The sequence below is a fragment of the Heterodontus francisci genome, chromosome 4, assembly GCF_036365525.1.
Source record: "Heterodontus francisci isolate sHetFra1 chromosome 4, sHetFra1.hap1, whole genome shotgun sequence".
In the NCBI taxonomy this organism is placed as follows: Eukaryota; Metazoa; Chordata; class Chondrichthyes; order Heterodontiformes; family Heterodontidae; genus Heterodontus; species Heterodontus francisci.
Genome location: NC_090374.1, coordinates 123903002 through 123927452, shown reverse-complemented (window position 1 = coordinate 123927452; position 24451 = coordinate 123903002). Strand labels below are relative to the sequence as shown.

At 43.2% G+C, this 24451-nt stretch overlaps 1 protein-coding gene across 1 annotated transcript; it reads left to right on the top strand.

Moving 5' to 3' along the window:
• Positions 1 to 19916, top strand: LOC137368814 (uncharacterized). Its single transcript, XM_068029017.1, has 8 exons — positions 1 to 165; positions 1653 to 1776; positions 2565 to 2599; positions 2884 to 2902; positions 3016 to 3186; positions 5267 to 5381; positions 5476 to 5588; positions 19783 to 19916. The coding sequence occupies exons 1-8, from the start codon at positions 1 to 3 to the stop codon at positions 19914 to 19916; spliced, it is 876 nt and encodes a 291-aa protein (XP_067885118.1).
• The last annotated feature ends 4535 nt before the right edge of the window (positions 19917 to 24451 follow it).

Here is a 24451-nt window from a genome sequence, read left to right as displayed (position 1 = left end):
ATGTGCACAGGCCTCATGGTGCCCTCCTTTTATAACACCAGTGGGCAAGCAGCAGAACGCTTCAATAATGGGCCAGGACCTGAAAATGATGGATCCTGGCCAATGTTCCCTCTAAGCTTTGCAGCCACGCAGCAACCTGAAAATTCCTGCACAGGTCACACACAGGTCAGACCCTTTATGTTACCATATGTGCATGGTCATGCAAAAAAATGTAAAGGGCCTCACACTCCAAAGAAATTAGAGACTACGTTGGTTCCAGCCTTCATTTGGAGTTACTGGGGAGTCTTGTCTGGCACAGAACCTCCATCTGCTACAAACATGGACCTCTGTGTGAGGGGGCGAGACTCAAGGCAGGAAATCCCTATACTAGGAGTTCCCACTTCCCCAATCTCAATGGGATACAGTGTAGGCTGGTATGCCCAGTGAGATGAGGTGAACTGGCCTCCTGAAGTGGGCTCCCACAGAATCACAGAATTGTTATAGTGCAGAAGGAGGCCATTTGGCCCATCATGTCTGTACCAGCTCTCTGAATGAGCAATTCACCTAGTGCCACTTCCCCGCTTCTCTCCGTCACCCTGCACAATCTTCCTTTTCATATAAGATTCATTTCCTTTTGAATGCTTCAATTGAGCCTGCCTCCACCACGTTCTCAGACAGCGCATTCCAGACCTTAACCATTTGCTGTGTGAAAAGTATTTTCGTCATGTTGCTTTTGCATTTTTTACCAATTACTTTACTAATTACTGTTCTCGACCCTTTCACAAGTGGGAACAGTTTCTCCCTATCTACTCTGTTCAGACCGCTCATGATTTTGAATACCTCTATCAAATCTCCTCCCATGAGGATGGGTCCAGTCCCCCCAAAAAACATATAAATGTTATTATTTACATTTGTTATTTACACCTTGCATAGCTAATTTATGATTTTGCTAAATTGAGAATAACACCTGAACTCTCACTTCCTATGAAAAACTGGGAAGTGCAAATTACTAAAGAGAGAGAAAAAAACTAAAAGTTCGGAAACTACTCATTACTGCTGAAGAAATACATTTGAGAAACTTTATAAGATTTGGTTACTCAGGGTGTAGTTCACTGAAGGGATTTGGAAGTTAATTATTTTTCCAAAGAAAATGAAGTGTGAACAGTGGTGAACACTGAAGAAAATGTGTACAATGAATTCGCAATCAGCACATTTGCTGAGTTAATGTCAGACCTTGTTTGAATATTCCCATATCAATTGATAATCATGTAAGTTAAAGATAACAAGACAAAGTGCAAATAATAGATGGCTGGCTGACTGACTGATTGCCTTTCTGCAGCTTTGACTGTGCCTGGACGGCCCTGGAGAAGTAGCAAGCAATGTCTGCTAGTATGCTTGAAGCCGTCCACGAGTGGTGGTGGGCAAGGGAAATAATATTATTTAATTTATTAAGCTTCCTTCCCTTTGCATGATTTGGTTTGTATTAATTGTGCGCCTCTTAGTAGGGTATAGTTTTGTTAGCTATGTGGCCTGGTCCAATCTGCACCTTCTCCTTTGTTATCTCTTGCCCAACCCCCACCTCACTTGTTTATAATCTGTGACTTTTCTAATATTTGTCAGTTCCGAAGAAGGGTCACTGACCCGAAACGTTAACTCTGCTTCTCTTTCCACAGATGCTGCCAGACCTGCTGAGTGAATCCAGCATTTCTTGTTTTTGTTATAGTTTTGTTAGATTCCTTTTAGTTGGGTTGATGACACTGGGACAACCCAGGGTCTCCTTGGCGCTAGATCAAACAGGTAAATAGTAGAAGGCCGACCAGCAACTCCTCAGAGCAATAAATGTGGCTGGGCAGTGTTGTTCACATACTAGAAACAAGGCATTTATTTTTTTGTCGACAATGGTTTATTTCCACGATTTCAGGTTAATCTTGAATAGATTGTCCAAGTGTACGGAACCGTGACAATTAAACGAAATCACTGAGGAAACTTGTAAATTACTGATTAAATTATCCCGGAGAAAGGGATTTGGAAGACCATAAAAGACAATGCCAAAACAAACAGAGCCAGTGAATAACATCTCCCAAACTACAACGCTAGATTAAATTGACAAAGGAAAGTGACAATTATTTAATTGGAAGTTAAAACGTATACGGTAGAAACGGAATTAAACTGTCAATATTTACGGGGTAGTGAGCGTTTGTAACACTAGGTACCAACAAAATTGTAAACTCTAATTTAATTTGGGTGCTGAGCAAATATTTAATTATTTCTTTTTTAAATGCCATGTCAAATATTGTTCTCGATTCAGAAAACACTATGAAGAACTGGCGTTGATAAATGAAAGAAAATTTACCATGATCATAAAACAGCCAACTTTAGGTTTCAATTTAAAACGTCTGTGTGGACATTTGATAAGAAAGTGGAAAACATTTGTTAAATGCACCGAACGGCTGAATTACTCTTTGATTCTAGAAAGGAAGGAATGTCACGCTGGGAGTATAAATAATTATCAGTTAACTGGTTCTTATCTTTTGTCCTTAAAGCGGTTTGTCGAATATGGATTGTGCTTTTAATTTGATTCTAAGGTTGGTATTCAAGATTCGCCGCCGGGAAGGTGGAGGTGAGAACTACCTGATAATTGCTAATGGGTTCATGTCAGTAAATGGCTGGGGTTTAGACCAGAGACAGAATTCATAGTCCTCCAGCCAGGAACAGACTCCACAGTTGAAACCAGGAATAGTACCATGATATGTTGTTCTTTAATTGGGATAATGGAATTTTCAGTAGTTACTGGGTAAGCTCGTGTGTCTTTTAAAAACTACAATAAAATGTGAACCACGGTAGTGGTAGTAATCTTGTTCCTGTTTTTGTAGATATCTTCTACTCGTGTTATTGTCGTTCCAGGCTGTGGGTTTTGGGAATGGTAAGTGACCATATTACCATGTGAAGCTCTCTCTACTGATCAATCTACTGTACCGACTGGACATTAACTGTTGGTAAAGTTCAGCCGAGTATCTTGTGTATTGTCTATTTCAGACTGTGGAGGAAATTCGGATTGTGATCGGCAGATTTCAAAGTCCACCATTCAGAAACCGCTCGGGAAAAGCCCCAACTCTCTGACAGAGTTTAACCTACTCAACAGCAAACGTCAAGAACCAAACTCCTCAGGCACTGCGAACATTATTCGTTTTGTTGGGTTGACGGAGAGTAAGTCACATGCCAGTTAGTTATGGAACTGAACTTGAGCTTCCTATTGCTTTTAAGCCGACAAACTTGTATTTCGACATTGTCAACATTTAAGGGTCTGAATATAGTCCCATGATTTGTTTCATGTGTATATGACCCAGTTAAGTTCCTCTAACAATCCCTATTGTTTATTTTCAAAATCAATTAGAAAACTGGTTTCTCAAAAAAGCAACCGTATTCTCAATTGTCAACCCTCCGTACCTATATAACTTTAATCAGTTAGTTAATGCAAAACACTTGTGCAGGAAAGGAGTTTTGAATTCTTGCCATACTGACTCACCAGAATGTGTATGGGATGGTCTGTTATAGGACAGAGCCAGTAGATCTAGTTGTAACCCAAGTTCCTGATTGCCTAGCCAAAGTGGCATTCTGCAAGTAATCATAGCGAAGGATGGGCCTGGTCACATTGCCGTGGAACGCTCCATGCAGTTGGGTGGCGCCGTACCACCTATCCTTCGTGGAGCAGTTTCTGCGGGAAAACACCTTTGACCACCAATCCATCAGGCAGTGGTCTGCACGGAATGTCCTCAAGGCCCTACGGGAAAAGGAAACGGTGGATCCTGTCGGATGGTTCCCCGAGCAGACCGTCAAAGTCATTTGGCGGAATGCCTCATCACCAGAACTTTCAAACAAGCACCAAGACGTAGCTTGGCTGGTGGTGAGAAGGGCCCTCCCCGTCAGATCCTTCATGCACACCCGAAGTCTCGCCCCCTCCGCACAGTGCCCCTGCGTTGGCTGTGGTGGGGAAGAGACGGTCGCCCACCTCCTCCTGGAATGTGCCTTTGCAAAGCAGGTGTGGAAAGAGATGCAGTGGTTTTTGTCAAGGTTCATCCCAAGCAGCTCTGTAACACAGGAGTCTGTGCTCTACGGGCTGTTTCCATGGACGCACACCGAGATAAACATCAACTGCTGCTGGAGGACTATCAATTCGGTGAAAGACGCCCTTTGGTCTGTCCGAAACTTGCTGGTCTTCCAGCGCAAAGAGTTGTCCACCACCGAATGTTGCAGACTGGCACATTCCAAGGTCCAGGACTACGTGCTGAGGGACGCACTAAAGCTTGGGGCAGCCGCAGCAAAGGCTCAATGGGGAAAGACCACAGTGTAAGGTCCCCCCACCAAGCTGGACTGAGGGGCTGGATCAATGGGAAACCCCTCGAACTGTATCGTTAATATTCTCAATTGCTGTAAATGTAAAACTGTAATTGACATGACAATTGTGAAACGGAAGGGTTGGGAAGAAACTCATGACAGTATTGAAGGAAACTGATCTCCCTTGCAATGTTTGTATTTTTTGGTACTGTTTGGCAATGTAATTTTTACAGATTTTTATGAATAAAGTATATTTTGGAAATAAAAAAAAAATTCTGCAAGTAATCATGAGTTCTGCTCATTAGTGTATGAATGCAATTTAAACTTGAATTGTTGTAAAGAGCCCTGGGTTCTTTGCTTTTTAAATAAAAATCACACAGGAGGGCCAGAGGAACTTTTTGAAAAGATCACTTTGCACTTGTCACAGTTTAAAGTTCTGTGTCTCAAGACTTGATCTCCAAGATGGTGTGTCTACTTGATCACAAACCTGAGTTCTAGTACACAATCTGTTAATGTCTGCCCATGTCTTAACTCGTACCAAGTCCCATTCCCCATCACCCCTGTGCTCACTGACCTACGTTGACTCCCAGTCAAGTAATGTCTTGAATTTTAAAATTCTCATCTTTGTTTTCAAATCCCTCCATGGCCACACCCCTTCCTATCTCTCTGTAATCTCCTCCAGCCCCATAGCCCTTCAAGATATCTGCACTCCTCCGCTTCTGGCCTCTGGTGCATCCCTAACTTTAATCGCTCCACCATTTGTGACTGAGCCTTCAGTTGCCTAGGCCCCAAGCTCTGGAATATTCTCCCTACACCCCTCCATCTTGCGAAGACACTCCTTAAAACCTTTAAACACCAGTTGTTGTTGTTGTAGTGTATAACCAGTCTAATTGCCTCTATTCTAGATCTTGTATATTGAGATTTTGCATTAATTGGTTTTGTTGTCCTCCAGGCAAGATCCTGGACAGGAGTTGCTGCAGGAACGGCGGAACGTGCATCCTGGGTAGTTTCTGCGCGTGTCCTGTCCACTTCATTGGCAGATACTGTGAGCTGGATGAGCGACTCAAGTAAGAATTCTCTTGTAATTTTTTTTAAATCTCAAATTTGTATTATATTCTGGTAATTCTACTTGAATTGTATGTCATGTTTGTTCTCTGGCAGGGGATGTGGCAAATTTCTAGATGGCCAGTGGGTTTTAAAGCGTTGTACTTGGTGCAAATGTAGCTATGGAAGTCTACACTGCATTGAAGCATTTGGGAAGGTTGAGAACTGTGGTAAGTGTTGAGATTAATGAGTACTGGAGGGCTGCCAGTAGTACCTGTATTGGAACTGAATGCAGAGCATTTACAATGCTTTGCCCAACTGCCTATTCTTTATGCACCATAAGGCACCATAGTGCCTTTAAATGTAATAAAACATCCCAAGATGCTTTACAGGAGCACTAAAAAAACAAAATGACAGAGCCACAAGAGAAGATATTGGGTCAGATGGCCAAAAACTTGGTCAGAGGTAGGTTTTAAGGAATGTCTTAAAGGAAGAAAGCGAGGTGGAGAGATGTAGGGAGGGAATTCCAGAGCATGGGGTGTAGGCAACTGAAGGAACAGCCACCAATGGTAGAGCAATTAAAATCAGGGATGCACAAGAAGTCAGAATTAGAGGAGCACAGATAACTCGGAGGGTTGTGCGGCTGGAGGTGATTATATATATATATATAGGGAGGGCCGAGGTCATGGAGGGATTTGAAAACTCTAGGTAATAGTGCCAGCCAGTTATATTTTCACTTTATCTACCAATATTCTTCCCTTCTCCTGAAGGCATTCAATTCACTGGAATATAATTCCACAGGCATTAGGTGCCCTTCATTTCCTCATCCAAGTGACAATTGTTCTGTGAGCTGAGGCAGTAAGTGTAATATTACTTCTTTGATATGTGAACTATTGTAAGACTCACAGGACGACCAGTAATATCCAAAGAAAACGTGTTTTTTATAACCTAACCAGAAAGTATAATATATCAGTTACTGCACAAGCCACATCTAAACACATTTCACTCTCTGCTACACCCACAACTCCTTGGTCATCTTTGATAAGATATCACCTTCATCTGGTGACCTTCACTTACAGCTTCTTAAGGTTGTCTCACAACAGGATCTTAGGATCTTCAACAGCAAGAGAGCATCACAGCTAAGTACAAGTCCTTTGCCCATATACTTGCACTTTCAGCAGGCTGCATTGAATAGCAGTTAGGAATGGGAACCATGGCCAAATTTCCCCCTCTAATCCATGCCTGCTGAGGCAAATTCTTGTAACCTGACCAATTCCCGGCTGGGATCAGCAAACTCAGCACTGGAGAGCTAACCTAGGAACCTCTGGCCTTCATGGCTTAATGTTATGCCACATGGTTCTTTCACAGGCTAGGGTTACTGGGTGTGAAGTTTCTGAAGTCTTGCATAACTTCACAAAGAATTATTGAAGTGTTCCAAAAGTATCTTTGGACTGCTGCAGTGCAACTACTTAGCCCTGGAAAAATACTGCACATAAGTACAATAGTATAGGACTGATCAATGCACACAGTGAATCATCAGTTCAGTCCTTTGTTCATGCCAGGTTGTTAACAGTGGAAAAATGTTCATTAGCCTTTTATTCTGCAAGAATGATGCCAATTACAAATGCATTTAAACATAATATGCCATGCTTAGGGATCAATATTAGTCACATTTTGAATTCTGAATGAATGATTACTCCTAAAATGGGGTGAGACATGGGAAGCATTGTGCTGATTTTAGCCAGAGTAGCAGTTGGACCATTGCAATTGGTCTGTTGAGGCATTCCTGCTTCTAATTCTTTTTGTGTTGCCTGCTGAAGTTATTTATGCAGGAATGTTGGTGACTTTGTCCTTAGCAGTGTTGGCCTCCTAGCTGAAAGCCCTATTGAAACCTACATGAAGAACATACTTGGATGAGATACTGGAGGGCTGCCAGTACCTGTGGAACCATAACTCTGCAACAACTTACATTTACATAACATGGTTTAATGTAGTGAAATATCCTAAGGTGCCAGGAACTAGTGTACAAATGGTAAACTTCTCAGACAAATGCACTGCCTTCTAGTAATCCAGTGTAGTGCTGCATTCACTTTATAGCACCAATGTCAGTGGCATCTTCCCTTCAAAGGAAAGGTGATCAGACTCTAGTTCTGCTGTTTCCAACAATAGAGCAAATGCATACATGCACTTTTTTGGGCTGCCAACCAGCAAATAAAGGCAATGATTCAGCTGCCTGATAATTTAAAAAAAAAATAACACTTTTGTTAACTGAGACATGTTAAAATGTTAAAGGTGCTATATAAATGCAAGTTGTTGGCTGCCTTAGCAGTTTGGAACTGTTTGGAATTCAAAATTAAAGCTGCAGATTATGAAGGTGAAAGTCACCAGTGCTCTGAACTCTACCCTGCAGTATAAGTTTAACAAATGATCTAGCATCAATTGTTTGCAGAAGAGTTCCAAGCTTGCACTGTGTTTACTAATTTCACTCCAGAAAGGCCTGACTCTAATTTTTAAATTGTGCCTTAGTTCTAGACTAGCAGAAATAGTTTCTCTCTCTCTCTATCCTGTCTATTCCCCTTAATATCTTAAACTTCAATCAAATCACCCCATAACTATAAATTTGAGGGACTACAATCCTAGTTTCTGTAATAAGAACAAAAAATGCATGAAATGCTCAGCAGGTCTGGTGGCATCTGTGGAGAGCGAAGCAGAGTTAACATTTCAGGTCAGTGACCTTTCATCAGAACTCTGTTCATCAGGTTCTGATGAAAGGTCACTGACCTGAAACATTAACTCTGCTTCACTCTCCACAGATGCCACCAGACTTGCTGAGTATTTCCTGCATTTCTTGTTATTACAGATTTCCAGCATCTGCAATCTTTTGCTTTTATCCTAGTTTCTGTAATCTCCCCTTGTAACTTTAACCCTTGGAGTCCAGGTAACATTCTGGTAAATCTACGCTGCACTCTGCCCAAGACCAGTATGTCCTCAAGGTGTGGTGCCCAAAACTATTCACAGCACTTGGTTGTGGTCTAACCAGGGCTTTGTATAGCCAAAGCATGATTTCTTCCCTTGTATTCTAGTCCTCTGGATATAAAGGCCAGCATTTCATTGGCCTTTTTGATTGTTTTCTGTACCAGTCCATGACATTTTAATGATCCATGTACAAGAACCCCTGCTGATCCTAACTTTTCACCAGTTATAAAGGATAGAACAGGGTATTTTCTAAGTCCAAAGTGGATGACCTATTTGCCTACATTGAAATCCATTTGCCATAGTTTTGCCCGTTTACTTAATCTATCAGTATCTTTTTGTAATTTTATGCTTCTGTCCACACTGTTTTACAATGCAGCCTATCTTTGTCATTGACAAATTTTGGATATGTGGCTTTCTAACCCATTTTCAAATTAATGAATAGTTGAGGCCCCAACACACATCCTTGCAAGAACCATTACTCATATCCTGTCACTTAGCGTACCTGCCCATTTATCCCTACTGTCTCCTGTCACAAGGCCAATTTCCAACCAGGTCAAGAATTTTTCTTCAATTCCATGAGTTTCAACTTTAGCTAACAATCATGAGGGACTTTATCAAATGCCTTCTGCAAGTCCATATATTAAAAAAAAAATATCCATAGACACCTCCATAGACAGGTTCATCAGGCATTGATCTTCTTTACAATCCATGGTGGCTTGCTTGCTCTCTGGTAACAGAATTTTCAAGATGTTCAGTCACTTTAGACTCTAGGGAGATTTGTCACTCTTTATTGCCATTATTCTCTTCATTACTGTTTTTCTTACATGAATTTGAGTTAATCCCTGACCCTGATTCAATATTAGTTTCTTTGGCAAACTGACCTCTTCCATTACTGTAAATACTGATGCAAAGTAATTTAGTATCATGGACAATATCATTTATCAGTTTTTAAGGGTCCACGTTGCTCCTTTTAATGCAATTGTTAAAATTTGATTTTGATATGCCTTGCAAGTGTCTTTTCATACTCTCTTTTTATCACTCTTACTATTTGTTTTGCCACCCTCTGCTGTTCATTGTATCTTTCCCACTTGTCGAGATCTGTGCTTTTTTTGTATTTTTCTTTTAGTTTTATATTGTCTGTTGCCTCTAGTTATCATGGCTGTCTCTCTTGGTAAGTTGAGTTTATGTCCTAGTATAAACTAGTTCTGTATTACATTAAATCTTATATTGTTTGAACACCTCCCACTGATGTCATTTTACCCATTAACAGGCTTGTCCAGTTTACTATGGAGAGTCTGTCTCATCGCATTGAAGTCAGCCTTACCTAAATTTAGAATCTGTTATTTCACATTTCTCCCTTTCAAATACCACGTTGAACTCATCACATGACAGCAATGAGTTCAACATATAGCAATTTGATAAATGTTTACACATAGAACATTACAGCGCAGTACAGGCCCTCGATGTTGCGCCGACCTGTGAAACCATCTGACCTACACTATTCCATTTTCATCCATATGTCTATCCAATGACCGCTTAAATGCCCTTAAAGTTGGCGAGTCTACTACTGTTAGGCTAACTAAATCTGACTCATTACTAAATTTAATATAGTATGCTCCCTTGTTCTAGGACACATTGCTGCAGAAAGCTCCTGGACTAGTCTGCTTATTCCAATCTATAGGAAAGTTGAAATGCCCCATTAAAACCACTCTGCTTTTACTACATACTTGTCTAATTTGTGCAATGGGCAAAATTGCCCAGGTATGTCCTGTACACAAAAAGCAGGACAAGTCCAATCCAGCCAATTGCCACCTCATCAGTAAAGTGATAGAAGGTGTAGTTAACAGTGCTATCAAGTGGCACTTGCTTAGCAATAACTTGCTTAGTGATGGTCAGATTGGGTTCTGCCAGGCCCACTCAGCCCCTGACCTAATTACAGCCTTGGTTCAAACATGGACAAAAGAGCTGAACTCACGGTGAGGAGAGTGACTGCCCTTGACATCAAGGCAGCATTTGACAGAGTATGGCCTCGAGAAGCCCCAGCAAAACTGCAGTCAATGGGAATCAGGGGAAAAACTCTCTGCTGGTTGGAGTCGTACCTAATGCAAAGGAAGATGGTTGTGGTTGTTGGAGGTTAGTCATCTCAGTTCCAGGACATCACTGCAGGAGTTCCTCAGGGTAGTGTCCTAGGCCCTACCATCTTCAGCTGCTTCATCAATGACCTTCCTTCAATCATAAGGTCAAAAGTGTGGATATTCACTGATGATTGCGCAATGTTCAACACCATTCACGACTCCTCAGATACTGAAGCAGTCCACGTAGAAATGCAGCAAGACCTGGACAATATCCAGGCTTGGGCTGATAAGTGGCAAGTAACATTCATGTCACACAAATGCCAGGCAATGATCATCTCCAACAAGAGAAAACCTAACCATCTCCCCTTGATATTCAATGGCATTACGATCACTGAATCCCCCACTATCAACATCCTGGGGGTTACCATTGACTGGAAACTGAACTGGAGTAGCCATATAAATACTGTGGCTACAAGAGCAGGTCAGAGGCTAGGAATCCTGCAGCGAGTAACTCGCCTCTTGACTCCCCAAAACCTGTCCACCATCTACAAGGCACAAGTCAGGAGTGTGATGGAATACTCTCCACTTGCCTGGCTGGGTGCAGCTCGAACAACACTCAAGAAGCTCGACAGCATCTGGGACAAAGCAGCCCACTTGATTGGCACTCCCTCCACCACCGACACATAGTGGCAGCAGTGTATACCAACTACAAGATGTGTTGCAGCAACGCACCCTCCTTAGACAGCACCTTCCAAACCCACAACCTCTACCACCTAGAAGGACAAGGGCAGCAGATGCACTGGAACACCACCTGCAAGTTCCCCTCCAAGCCACGCACCATCCTGACTTGGAACTATATCACCGTTCTTTCACTGTCGCTGGATCAAAATCCTGGACCTCCCTTCCTAACAGTACTGTTGGTGTACCTACCCAGCATGGATGCAGTGGATCAAGAAGGCAGCTCACCACCACCTTCTCGAGGGCAATTCAGGATGGGCAATAAATGTTGGCCTAACCAGCGACTTCCACATCCCATTAAAAACAAATTAAAAAAAAAAACTTTTGCATTCCACCACTTTACAGCAGCTACAAGGGAATCTATAAACAACTCCCACTAATGTCTTAAATTATTTTCTATTTCTTAATTCTACCTCCATGTTTTTACTGCTGGCTTATTTCTTATGCCCTCTCTCATTATTGAAGTGATTTCGCCCTTGATTGCTTGAGGCCTCCCCACCTCATCCCCAACTCTAGCATTTCCCTATCTTTCCTGCAGACCTTTATAACAGATTTAATTCCCAGTTCTGACTGTCTTGGCAGCCATGTCTCAGCAAGTTGAATTTGGGTCTGCAGTTCATTCATTTTGTTCCTTACACTACATATAATGGATACTTATTTAGACACCACACCCTAATCTGTCTTACTGCTCTAATGCTTTAGTCTCAATTCTTATTTCTTTGTCTTGGTTTAATTACTTGCATCTTTTAGTTTTTCCATTACTTGTAGTGCCTAAAGCACAATTTCTGACGTTGTACTCCTCCCTTTTAATTTGTTTTCAAACTATTTATTGCACCTTTTCCACCTGAGCCCTCACCCGCACTTACTATTCTAAAGTCTTTGTGATCCCTCTATTTATCTTTTCTGCTAGGACGCGTGCTGGGCTCACTCCATGGGGCCATGCTTTATGTGTAAGTCTCACTAACGGTTGGTGACCTATTGTAAGGATCATCACTGTCATATCAGATCTGGTCCATACTCATCCATTTTCAAGGAAGTGCCACTAGATATTGCTGAGAAGCAGGAATCCTGGTGATATTCCTTCTCTAACACCCTGTCTTTCTCTGCCAATTAAGGAGACTGAAGCCAGTTGATTGTTCTGACTGAAACTGGTTAACTCAAGAGGCCAGATATAAATGTTCTGTTAGCCATTGAGGCACTGGAGTTCAGTATTCTGTAATACAACAACTCATTTATATTTTTTTATTTTATTTTTTTTATTTATTTTATTTTTTTTAAATTTTAGAGATACAGCACTGAAACGGGCCCTTTCGGCCCACCGAGTCTGTGCCGACCAACAACCACACATTTATACTAACCCTACAGTAATCCCATATTCCCTACCACCTACCTACACTAGGGGCAATTTACAACGGCCAATTTACCTATCACCTGCAAGTCTTTGGCTGTGGGAGGAAACCGGAGCACCCGGCGAAAACCCACACGGTCACAGGGAGAGCTTACAAACGCCGCACAGGCAGTACCCAGAATTGAACCCGGGTCCCTGGAGCTGTGAGGCTGCGGTGCTAACCACTGTGCCGCCAAGGATACTATATCAAAACTAATGTAGTAAAATGTCCCAAAGAGCTTCTCAAGAATGTTATTAAACAAAATTTGATGCTGAGTCACATATTGGGACAAATGACCAACATTGGATAAAATTTTAAGGAATATTTTAAAGGTTTATGGAGGAATCCAAAGCTTAGGGTCCAGGCAGCTGAAGGCATGGCTGCTAATGATCGGGTGATAACATCAGGGAGGAGCACTGGGATCACTGTAAGGCAAGAGATGGACAGGGGTGAGGCCATGGAAAGATTTGAAAATCTAGATGAAAATTTTAAAATCGAGGTATTGTTGGACTGGGAGAAAATGTAGATCAGCAAGCACAGGGATGAATGGGGCATGGTGTGAGGGTGTGGATAGCAGAGTTTTCAATGAGCACATGTTTATGTAAGGTGGAAGATAGAAGACTCGCCAGGAGAGCATTAATAGAGCAGTCAAATCTACAGGTAACAAAAAGCATGGAAGTAGGTTTGGCTGATGAGCTGGAGCGGAGTCAGGTGATACCGAGGTAGAAGTAGGTGGTCTTCGTAATAGAGCAGATATGTGATCAGAGCTCACCAGAGTCAATATAATACCAAGGTTGGGAAGGGTCTGGTTCAGCCTTGAGACAGCTACCAGGGAGAAGGTTGTGGCAGGTATCAAAGTCAAAGGCTTTGGTCTTCCCTTAGATGGAAATTTCTGTTATTCCGGTGCTGGATGTCAGACAAGTAGTGTGACAAATTAGTGGAGGGTTTGGGAGAGGTGAAGTAGAGCTCCATTGTACATGTGGAACCTGACCGTGTGTGGCCAGATAATGTTGCTGAGGGGCAACATTTTAGAGAAATCGGAGGGGGCCGAGGATAAGTGGGAAGGGAAGAGAAGCCATTGTAGGCGATTCTCTCCTTTACAACTGGATAGGTATGAATAGAACCAGTCGAGTGCACTCCCACCCAGCTGGATGATGGAGAGCCATTGGAGTGGTGTGGTCAACCATGCCAAAGGTTGGAGACAGGATGAGGAGTGAGTGTGCCCCACTGTTCTAGGAAATAGTCCCAACTCTCTCCTGTTGAGACTTCCTTAATGGCTAGTATTTCCACCTGTCCGATGTCTTGACTGTTGCAAATTTAATTAGCTTGATATTTGCAAGAAAATGCATGCCAAGGGAAAGCTTGCCTGTGTGCTGGGTATAGTAAAATTATAATCAAACAACCCCACTGCCTTGTGGGCGTCTCGGGAGAGACCAAGGCTAAGGGAGTAAACCCTAACAGAAAATCCGGAGCGGAACCCCGTAGGCGGTCATGTGTCACCTTTGGCATGTTTCCGGCAGTTCCTGCAGCCATACTGGTGCCAAACGTCGTGTCCTGCACTCCTTTGGACCCCACCAGAAAGGCCGAGAGGGGGGTTTTGACGACTGGGCAACTCTCAACCTCCATAAATTTGCCCAGGCATGCGCCATGGAGAGGTCACTCCATAGTTGCCTCACAGCGACTGAAACAACACGAAAGGCAGCAGTTACGGGTTATAAGTCCAGATAAATTGGCGTAGAAACTGGGCGCCACGGGTTGCCTTTGTCGGTGGGAGAGGTCATTGCACCTCACTGGACAGCTACCGCCCGCCTCAAACCGGGCAGCCCCCGGTCAATAAGGTTCTGTCCCGCCACAGTCTGCCTGCTTCAATGGGTGCTTGGAGCTCAGGGTCATTGCCCGAAAGGTGGACTGATACACCGCACCAAACAACATGAAAAAAGGAAAGAAGGTACCAGCCCTTCGCTTTGCAAGCTGGAACGTCAGAACTATGTGTCCTGGCCTGTCGGAAGACCTTACACAAATCAACGATTCTCGGAAGACCGCCATCATTAACAACGAGCTCAGTAGACTCAATGTGGACATTGCAGCACTTCAGGAGACTCGCCTCCCCGCGAGTGGCTCTCTAGCAGAGCAAGACTACACCTTCTTCTGGCAGGGCAGGGATCCTGAAGAACCAAGACAGCATGGAGTGGGCTTCGCCATCAGAAACTCCTTGCTCAGCATGATAGAGCCTCCCTCAAATGGCTCGGAACGCATACTGTCCATCCGACTGCTCACCACCTCTGGTCCAGTACACCTACTCAGCATCTATGCTCCAACACTCTGTTCCGCACCTGAAGCTAAAGACCAGTTCTATGAACAACTCCATAACATCATTAGCAGCATCCCCAACACCGAACACCTATTCCTGCTGGGGGACTTTAATGCCAGGGTTGGGGCCGACCATGACTCATGGCCCTCCTGCCTTGGGCGCTATGGCGTTGGAAGGATGAATGAGAACGGGCAGAGACTGCTTGAGTTGTGTACCTATCATAACCTCTGCATCACCAACTCGTTCTTTCACACTAAACCCTGTCACCAGGTTTCATGGAGGCACCCAAGATCACGTCGTTGGCACCAGCTAGACCTCATTGTCACAAGGCGAGCCGCCTTAAACAGTGTTCAAATCACACGCAGCTTCCACAGTGCGGACTGCGACACCGACCACTCCCTGGTGTGCAGCAAGGTTAGACTCAGACCAAAGAAGTTGCATCATTCCAAGCAGAAGGGCCACCCGCGCATCAACACGAGCAGAATTTCTCACCCACAGCTGTTACAAAAATTTCTAAATTCACTTGTAACAGCCCTTCAAAACACTCCCACAGGGGATGCTGAGACCAAGTGGGCCCACATCAGAGACGCCATCTATGAGTCAGCTTTGACCACCTACGGCAAAAGTGCGAAGAGAAATGCAGACTGGTTTCAATCTCATAATGAAGAGCTGGAACCTGTCATAGCCGCTAAGCGCATTGCACTTTTGAACTACAAGAAAGCCCCCAGCGATTTAACATCCGCAGCACTTAAAGCAGCCAGAAGAACTGCACAAAGAACAGCTAGGCATTGCGCAAACGACTACTGGCAACACCTATGCAGTCATATTCAGCTGGCCTCAGACACCGGAAACATCAGAGGAATGTATGATGGCATGAAGAGAGCTCTTGGGCCAACCATCAAGAAGATCACCCCCCTCAAATCTAAATCGGGGGACAAAATCACTGACCAACGCAAACAGATGGACCGCTGGGTTGAGCACTACCTAGAACTGTACTCCAGGGAGAATGCTGTCACTGAGACTGCCCTCAATGCAGCCCAGCCTCTACCAGTCATGGATGAGCTGGACATACAGCCAACCAAATCGGAACTCAGTGATGCCATTGATTCCCTAGCCAGCGGAAAAGCCCCTGGGAAGGACAGCATTACCCCTGAAATAATCAAGAGTGCCAAGCCTGCTATACTCTCAGCACTACATGAACTGCTATGCCTGTGCTGGGACGAGGGAGCAGTACCCCAGGACATGCGCGATGCCAACATCATCACCCTCTATAAAAACAAAGGTGACCGCGGTGACTGCAACAACTACCGTGGAATCTCCCTGCTCAGCATAGTGGGGAAAGTCTTTGCTCGAGTCGCTCTGAACAGGCTCCAGAAGCTGGCCGAGCGCGTCTACCCTGAGGCACAGTGTGGCTTTCGTGCAGAGAGATCGACTATTGACATGCTGTTCTCCCTTCGTCAGATACAGGAGAAATGCCGTGAACAACAGATGCCCCTCTACATTGCTTTCATTGATCTCACCAAAGCCTTTGACCTCGTCAGCAGACGTGGTCTCTTCAGACTACTAGAAAAGATCGGATGTCCACCAAAGCTACTAAGTATCATCACCTCATTCCATGACAATATGAAAGGCACAATTCAACATGGTGGCTCCTCATCAGAGCCCTTTCCTATCCTGAGTGGTGTGAAACAGGGCTGTGTTCTCGCACCCACACTTTTTGGGATTTTCTTCTCCCTGCTGCTTTCACATGCGTTCAAATCCTCTGAAGAAGGAATTTTCCTCCACACAAGATCAGGGGGCAGGTTGTTCAACCTTGCCCGTCTAAGAGCGAAGTCCAAAGTACGGAAAGTCCTCATCAGAGAACTCCTCTTTGCTGACGATGCTGCTTTAACATCTCACACTGAAGAATGCCTGCAGAGTCTCATCGACAGGTTTGCGTCTGCCTGCAATGAATTTGGCCTAACCATCAGCCTCAAGAAAACGAACATCATGGGGCAGGATGTCAGAAATGCTCCATCCATCAATATTGGCGACCACGCTCTGGAAGTGGTTCAAGAGTTCACCTACCTAGGCTCAACTATCACCAGTAACCTGTCTCTAGATGCAGAAATCAACAAGCGCATGGGTAAGGCTTCCACTGCTATGTTCAGACTGGCCAAGAGAGTGTGGGAAAATGGCGCACTGACACGGAACACAAAAGTCCGAGTGTATCAGGCCTGTGTCCTCAGTACCTTGCTCTACGGCAGCGAGGCCTGGACAACGTATGCCAGCCAAGAGCGACGTCTCAATTCATTCCATCTTCGCTGCCTTCGGAGAATACTTGGCATCAGGTGGCAGGACTATATCTCCAACACAGAAGTCCTTGAAGCGGCCAACATCCCCAGCTTATACACACTACTGAGTCAGCGGCGCTTGAGATGGCTTGGCCATGTGAGCCGCATGGAAGATGGCAGGATCCCCAAAGACACATTGTACAGCGAGCTCGCCACTGGTATCAGACCCACCGGCCGTCCATGTCTCCGTTATAAAGACGTCTGCAAACGCGACATGAAATCGTGTGACATTGATCACAAGTCGTGGGAGTCAGTTGCCAGCATTCGCCAGAGCTGGCGGGCAGCCATAAAGACAGGGCTAAATTGTGGCGAGTCGAAGAGACTTAGTAGTTGGCAGGAAAAAAGACAGAGGCGCAAGGGGAGAGCCAACTGTGCAACAGCCCCAACAAACAAATTTCTCTGCAGCACCTGTGGAAGAGCCTGTCACTCCAGAATTGGCCTTTATAGCCACTCCAGGCGCTGCTTCACAAACCACTGACCACCTCCAGGCGCGTATCCATTGTCTCTCGAGATAAGGAGGCCCAAAAAAAAAAAAAAAAAAGAATCAAACTATTCCTTATAAACATACTCGACACCTAGCCTATGCAGGGATTCTTTCATTTTGTTCTCAAAATACTTGCACGTTAAACATTAAGAACATAAATAGCAGGAACATACCATACAGCCTGTCAAGTCTGCACTGCCATTCAATACAATCACGGCCGATCTTTGGCTTGAACTCCACAATCCCACCCACTCCACATTTCCCTTGATTTCCTGAAACCAAAAATCTGCATCTCAATCTTAAATATATTTGATGATGGAGCATCCACAATCCTTTGGGGGTAGAGAATTCCAAAGATTCACTACCCTTTGAATGAAGAAATTTCTCCTCATCTCAGTCCTAAATGACTGGCCCCTTATCCTGAAACTGTACATCCCCCTACCCTGTGTTCCAGATTCCGCAGCCAGGGTAAACTGCCTCTGACTGAAATAAAAACAAAGTGCTGAAAATACTCAGCAGGTCTGGCAGCATCTGTGGAGAGAAACAGAGTTAATGTTTCAGGTCGAATACCTTTCACCAGAACTTCTCTCTACCCTGTCAAGCCTTTCAGAATCTTGTATGTTTCAATGAGATCAACTCTCATTCTTCTAAACTCCAGAGAATATAGACCCAATTTACTCAGCCTCTCATTCCAGGCACCAATATATTGAACCTGTGCTGTACTACATCCTTGCTTAGATATGGAGACCAAAACTGCACACAGTACCCCAGGTGTGGTCTCACCAAAGCCCTGTACAATTGTAGCAAGACCTCTTTATTCTTGTACTCCATTCCCCTTGCAATGAAGGCCAACATGCTATTTGCCTTCCTAATTGCTTGCTGTACTTGCATGCTAACTTTGTGTTCCTTGTACAAGTACACCCAAGTCCCTCTGAACATCGTTTACAAGTTTCACACTTTTTTCAAAAAAAATCTTTTCTATTGCTACCAAAATGAATAACCTCACATTTCCTCACATTATACTCCATCTGCCACCTGGTTGCCCACTCGCTTAACCTGTCTATTTCTTTGCAGCCTCTGTGTCCTCCTCACAGCTTGCATTCCCATCTAACTTTATCAGTAAACTTGGATACATTACACTGTCTCTGCACTTAAGCCATTAATATAGATTATAAGCAGCTGAGGCCCCAACATTTATCCGTGTGGCACTCCACTGGTTACAGCCTACCAACTTGAAAATGCCTCATTTATCCCTATGCTTTGCTTCCTATCCATTTAACTAATCCTCTCTCCGTGCTAATATATTACCTCCAACGCCATGTGTCCTTATCTTGCATCTTAACCTTTTGAGGCACCTTATCGAATGCCTTTTGGAAATCCATGTAAACAACTAATGGCTCCCATTTATCTATCCTACTAGTTACATCTTCAAAAAACCTAAAATTTGTCAAGCACTTTCCCTTTCGTAAAACCATGTTGATGATGTCTGATCATACTGTGATTTTGTAAGTGCATTGTTGAGACTTATTAGAATCCAGCACTTTCCCGATGACTGTCAGGCTAACTGGCCTGTAGTTCCTTGTTTCCCTCTCACTGTTTTCTTGAATAGTGGTGTTACATTTTCTAACTTCCATTCCGCTGGGATTGTTCTAGAATCTGGGAAATTTTGGAAAATCAATGCATCCACTATCTCTGCAGCTATCTCCTAAAAGCCTAGAACGTAGGCAATCAAGTCCTGGAGATTTGTCAGATTTTAGTCCCTTGAGTTTCTGCAGTACTTTTTTCTCTGCTATTTTCAATTACTTCAATTTCCTCACTTTTTTATTATCCCCTAGGTTACCTTCTATTTCTGGTATGTAACTTGAGTCCTACTGTGAAGACAGACACAAAATATGTCTCTGCCATTTCCTCATTTCCCATGACAATTTCTCCTGTTTGCCTCTAAGGGACCAACATTTACTTGAGCTACTCTCATCCTTTTCATATACTTGTAAAAGCTCTTACAATCTGTCTTTATATCTCTGGCTAGCTTACACATTCTATTTTTTTTCCCTTTTCTCAACTTTTTGGTGGCCCTTTGCTGGTTAACATTGTGACGTCAAATTCTTTTGCATTCCAGATCCAAACCAGGATGATTACTATCACAGTGAACATTATGATACATTGACTGCTGATGCCTCTGGCCTGATACTAACAAGATCCTCGCTGATGTCTGTGATGTGCCTTTCCATAGCATTTGCACTGATTTCATAAAATATTTTATCCCATATAAATTGTAATTGACATTGGAAGGTCCTTGGGGAGGGGGGGTGGGGGTTAATTCACTTGGTGGAATTTTCTTTCTCTCCATGGACACCAATCATCTCTTAGGCAAGTAGGTGAATTTTGACAGGCTATTCAACTACAAGTAGGTTGTAGCCAAGCCTTATTCTATAATTGGGAATCCTGAATTTCTGACCACCTACCGTGCCCCCTGCCCCAAACAACGTGAAGCCAAATATAGCACTGATTGCCAGCCTGGTTAAAATGAGATTAGTTAACTCAGCAAAGACCAGAGAACTATCCTGAAATCTCGAACTGTTTTGCTCAGTACTCACTGAATAAATGTTCTAGTCTATTAAATTAATTTCTTCCCTCATACCCCACCTCCTACATGTTGTGTAATGGTCATGTAATATTTCTCTAAGATATTATGCAAGAGCCCAGATTCCTAATCTGTGATGGGAAAATGTTAAATTACAGACCATGTCTGGCTTATTTAAAAGCTGTTTTCCATATTGACTCCAGTTAGTAGTGTTCCTGACAGCCTTATTGAATCTTGTACTTTATTTTTAAAAAAATGCTATTGGGTTGCAGCGAGCTGAGACCCCATGTTTGGGAGGCAGTGGCAATAGTGTATAATAGTGAAATATAAAAACAACTTCAATAAAACATGTTTTTAAGTTTTGTACATTGTGGTTGGAAAATTATATTTTTTCAATGAAGCATTAAATACAAATTGCATGTAAATACTTCCATTGCATAAATCCTAGTTTTAACTTGTAAAGCATTTTTACCAGTTTTAATTGTAGGTATCATTCAACTTTGCTGTAATGACTAGTTTTAATGGCTAATTGAGTACAATGGGCAGTAAACTCTGGGATAAAGTGAAATTAAATATCATTCCAATCTACATTTACTTGGAATTCAAAGTTTATGTTTTCTGGGAATGTTGAGCTGTCCAGTTGTATCTGAAGATGGGTAGTATTTCACTCTTGACTGAGTGTAAAGACTAAGCCAAAATACCACTGCCACCTAGTGGATGATTTAATCTTCCTCAGGTCCTCAGCCAAATGATCCCACTTTCTGGTACGTGTGCATTTTTGTATTTGAAATAAAGGCAGAAGTTATTTATTTGGCTTGAATGCTGGTGTAGTGCTTTGTCGGACAGAAACCTGGATGACAATAGTACAATAAGCCCAAAGTACTGCAGTTGCTGGCACTCTGAAATGAGAGCAGAAAGTGTTGGAAATGCTCAGCAGGTCTGGCAGCATCTGTGGACAGAGAAAGAGTTAACGTTTCAGGTCTGAGAGACTGACACCCAGATTACAGAGGTGAAAGACCAATGTCTAACCCTGTGAGATAAACTTATGACACAACTGTAGGGTATTTGCACTGATGATGCAGCCTGCTCTGCTGAGTATTTCCGGCATTTTCTGTTTTTATTTTAAAATTATCTTATGAACAATGAGTTAAGAAGCATTGTATTGTCTTTCACATTTCTCTCATTCTGCTTTTATAGAATTCGTCATTCACAGGCTTTGAGTTGGCAAGGTTAACATTTATTGCTGTGAAGGTTTGAGATAGATTTCCTTTTGCAGATATTTTGAATTTTAATTTCTGACCTGACCCATCTCCCACCTGTTTTTGGGAGTTAAGATGTAGCTCTATGATTCTATAATTGCATAATTGATTTAACCTTTATGCTGCAATTAAGGATGATTCATACCATGAATAAATATATAAAAAAAATTCCTACATGCCCATTATTCTCTGTGTCATTACTCTTCAATATTTAATTTCTGCACAAACACTTTTGGATGATCATTATTCTCTGCAACACCCATAGAAATTCATCATTTTCTGTGTTGTCAGACTTAGATACTCACCCTCTGTATAATCACTCTTGAAAACTAATCGGCAGGTAATCACTCCTGGACTATTACTTTCCTTACAATCACTTCGTGATAGCCACATCTAGGTCATGCTGAAACTTCACTATTACCTTAATCTTCTGTAACCCTGTTGAACCATATCTGTTTCTCCAATTCTTTTAAGAATTTTAAAATGTTTGTTACAAAATACATAGACAAAACTTGCAAGCCAATTGCCCACCCATGTGTTCAGACAATAGTGAAAGATCAGAGTAAATTTGAAGATGTTTGGCATGTGCTCCGAAATCAGATTCTGGGCTGGAGATTCAATCCATGTCTGGGGACTTTGTTATAATGCATTCTCTTTCAACATTTGCATTGTTTCATAGCTGCATATTACTTGACTGCAGCAATGCACTAAAAACACATCAAAACTAGATAGATACTAAATCTTCCTCAAGCACTGAAAATGACAATACTTGGTTTTGACTAGAAGGCTCTCCATGTCTTCTTGTAGCTTACAGGGATGAGTAGTATTAGATATATTCTTTGGGCCTCCTTATCTCGAGAGACAATGGATATGCGCCTTGAGGTGGTCATTGGTTTGTGAAGCAGCGCCTGGAGTGGCTATAAAGGCCAATTCTAGAGTGACAAGCTCTTCCACAGGTGCTGCAGAGAAATTTGTTTGTCGGGGCTGTTGCACAGTTGGCTCTCCCCTTGCGCCTCTGTCTTTTTTCCTGCCAACTACTAAGTGTCTTCGACTCGCCACATTTTAGCCCTGTCTTTATGGCTGCCCGCCAGCTCTGGCAAACGCTGGCAACTGACTCCCACGACTTGTGATCAATGTCACAGGATTTCATGTCTCGTTTGCAGACATCTTTAAAGCGGAGACATGGACGGCCGGTGGGTCTGATACCAGTGGCGAGCTCGCTGTACAATGTGTCTTTGGGGATCCTGCCATCTTCCACGCGGCTCACATGGCCAAGCCATCTCAAGCGCCGCTGACTCAGTAGTGTGTACAAGCTGGGGATGTTGGCCGCCTCGAGGACTTCTGTGTTGGAGATACGGTCCTGCCACCTGATGCCAAGTATTCTCCGGAGGCAGCGAAGATGGAATGAATTGAGACGTCGCTCTTGGCTGACATATGTTGTCCAGGCCTCGCTGCCATAGAGCAAGGTACTGAGGACACATGCCTGATACACTCGGACTTTTGTGTTCTGTGTCAGTGCGCCATTTTCCCACACTCTCTTGGCCAGTCGGGACATAGCAGTGGAAGCCTTACCCATGCGCTTGTTGATTTCTGCATCTAGAGACAGGTTACTGGTGATAGTTGAGCCTAGGTAGGTGAACTCTTGAACCACTTCCAGAGCGTGGTCGCCAATATTGATGGATGGAGCATTTCTGACGTCCTGCCCCATGATGTTCGTTTTCTTGAGGCTGATGGTTAGGCCAAATTCATTGCAGGCAGCTGCAACCTGTCGATGAGACTCTGCAGGCACTCTTCAGTGTGAGATGTTAAAGCAGCATCGTCAGCAAAGAGGAGTTCCCTGATGAGGACTTTCCGTACTTTGGACTTCGCTCTTAGACGGGCAAGGTTGAACAACCTGCCCCCTGATCTTGTGTGGAGGAAAATTCCTTCTTCAGAGGACTTGAACGATTGATATTAGCCTTTGATCAGTGGTAGCATTCCTGTCTCTGAGTCTGAAGACCATGGGTTTAAGTCCTATTTGAGACTTCAGCACATAAGCTGGGCTGACACTTCAGAGGAATACTGAAATGTTGGTAGGTGCTGTCTTTTGTGTGATCCATTAAACCAAGATGCATCTGCTTTCTCAGGTGGATGTATGAGATCCCATAGAAACTAGAGAATAAAAGTCCTTCTGGTGTACTGGCTCACGTTTAATCCCTCAACCAACAGGGTATCTGGCCATTATCTCATTGCTATTTGTTGTACCTCACTGTGTAAACTGTTTGCTGCATTTCCCTACATTATGACAGTAACTAATCCTCAAAAGTACTTCATTGGGTACGAAGAGCTTTGGGACATCCCGAGGTTCTGCTTACACAGCAAAACTTAGTGACTATGTTAAATATGCCATGCTTTTTAACTCTGCATGCCTATGGGTGTGTGTGTGTGTGATGCACTCCATTGTCAGATAGCCTAGCAACTCTCGCTGTCAAGATTCACACAATGTAAAATTTCAAAATTTGGAGATGACAGAACTTGGAAGTATTGTAAACTGTGAGAAGGATAGTGATAGACTACAAGAGGACATAGCTGGTGGAATGGGCAGACCCGTTACAGATATAATTTCATGCAGAGTAGTGTGAAGTAATATATTTTGGTAGGAAGAATGAGGACAGGCAAAATAAACTAAAGGGTACAATTCTAAAGGAGGTGTAGGAACAGAGAGACCTGTGGTTTATGTGTACAAATCTTTGAAAGTGGCAGAGCAGTTTGAGAAAGTGGTTAAAAAGACATTCAGGATCCTAAGCTTTATGAATAGAGCCAGGAAGTTATGATGAATGTTTATAAAACAATGTTTTGGCCTCAACTGGAGTATTGTGTCCAGTTCTGGGCACCACATGTTAGGAAGGATGTGAAAGCATTGGAGAAGGTGCCGAAAATATTTGAGAATGATTCCAGGGATAAGG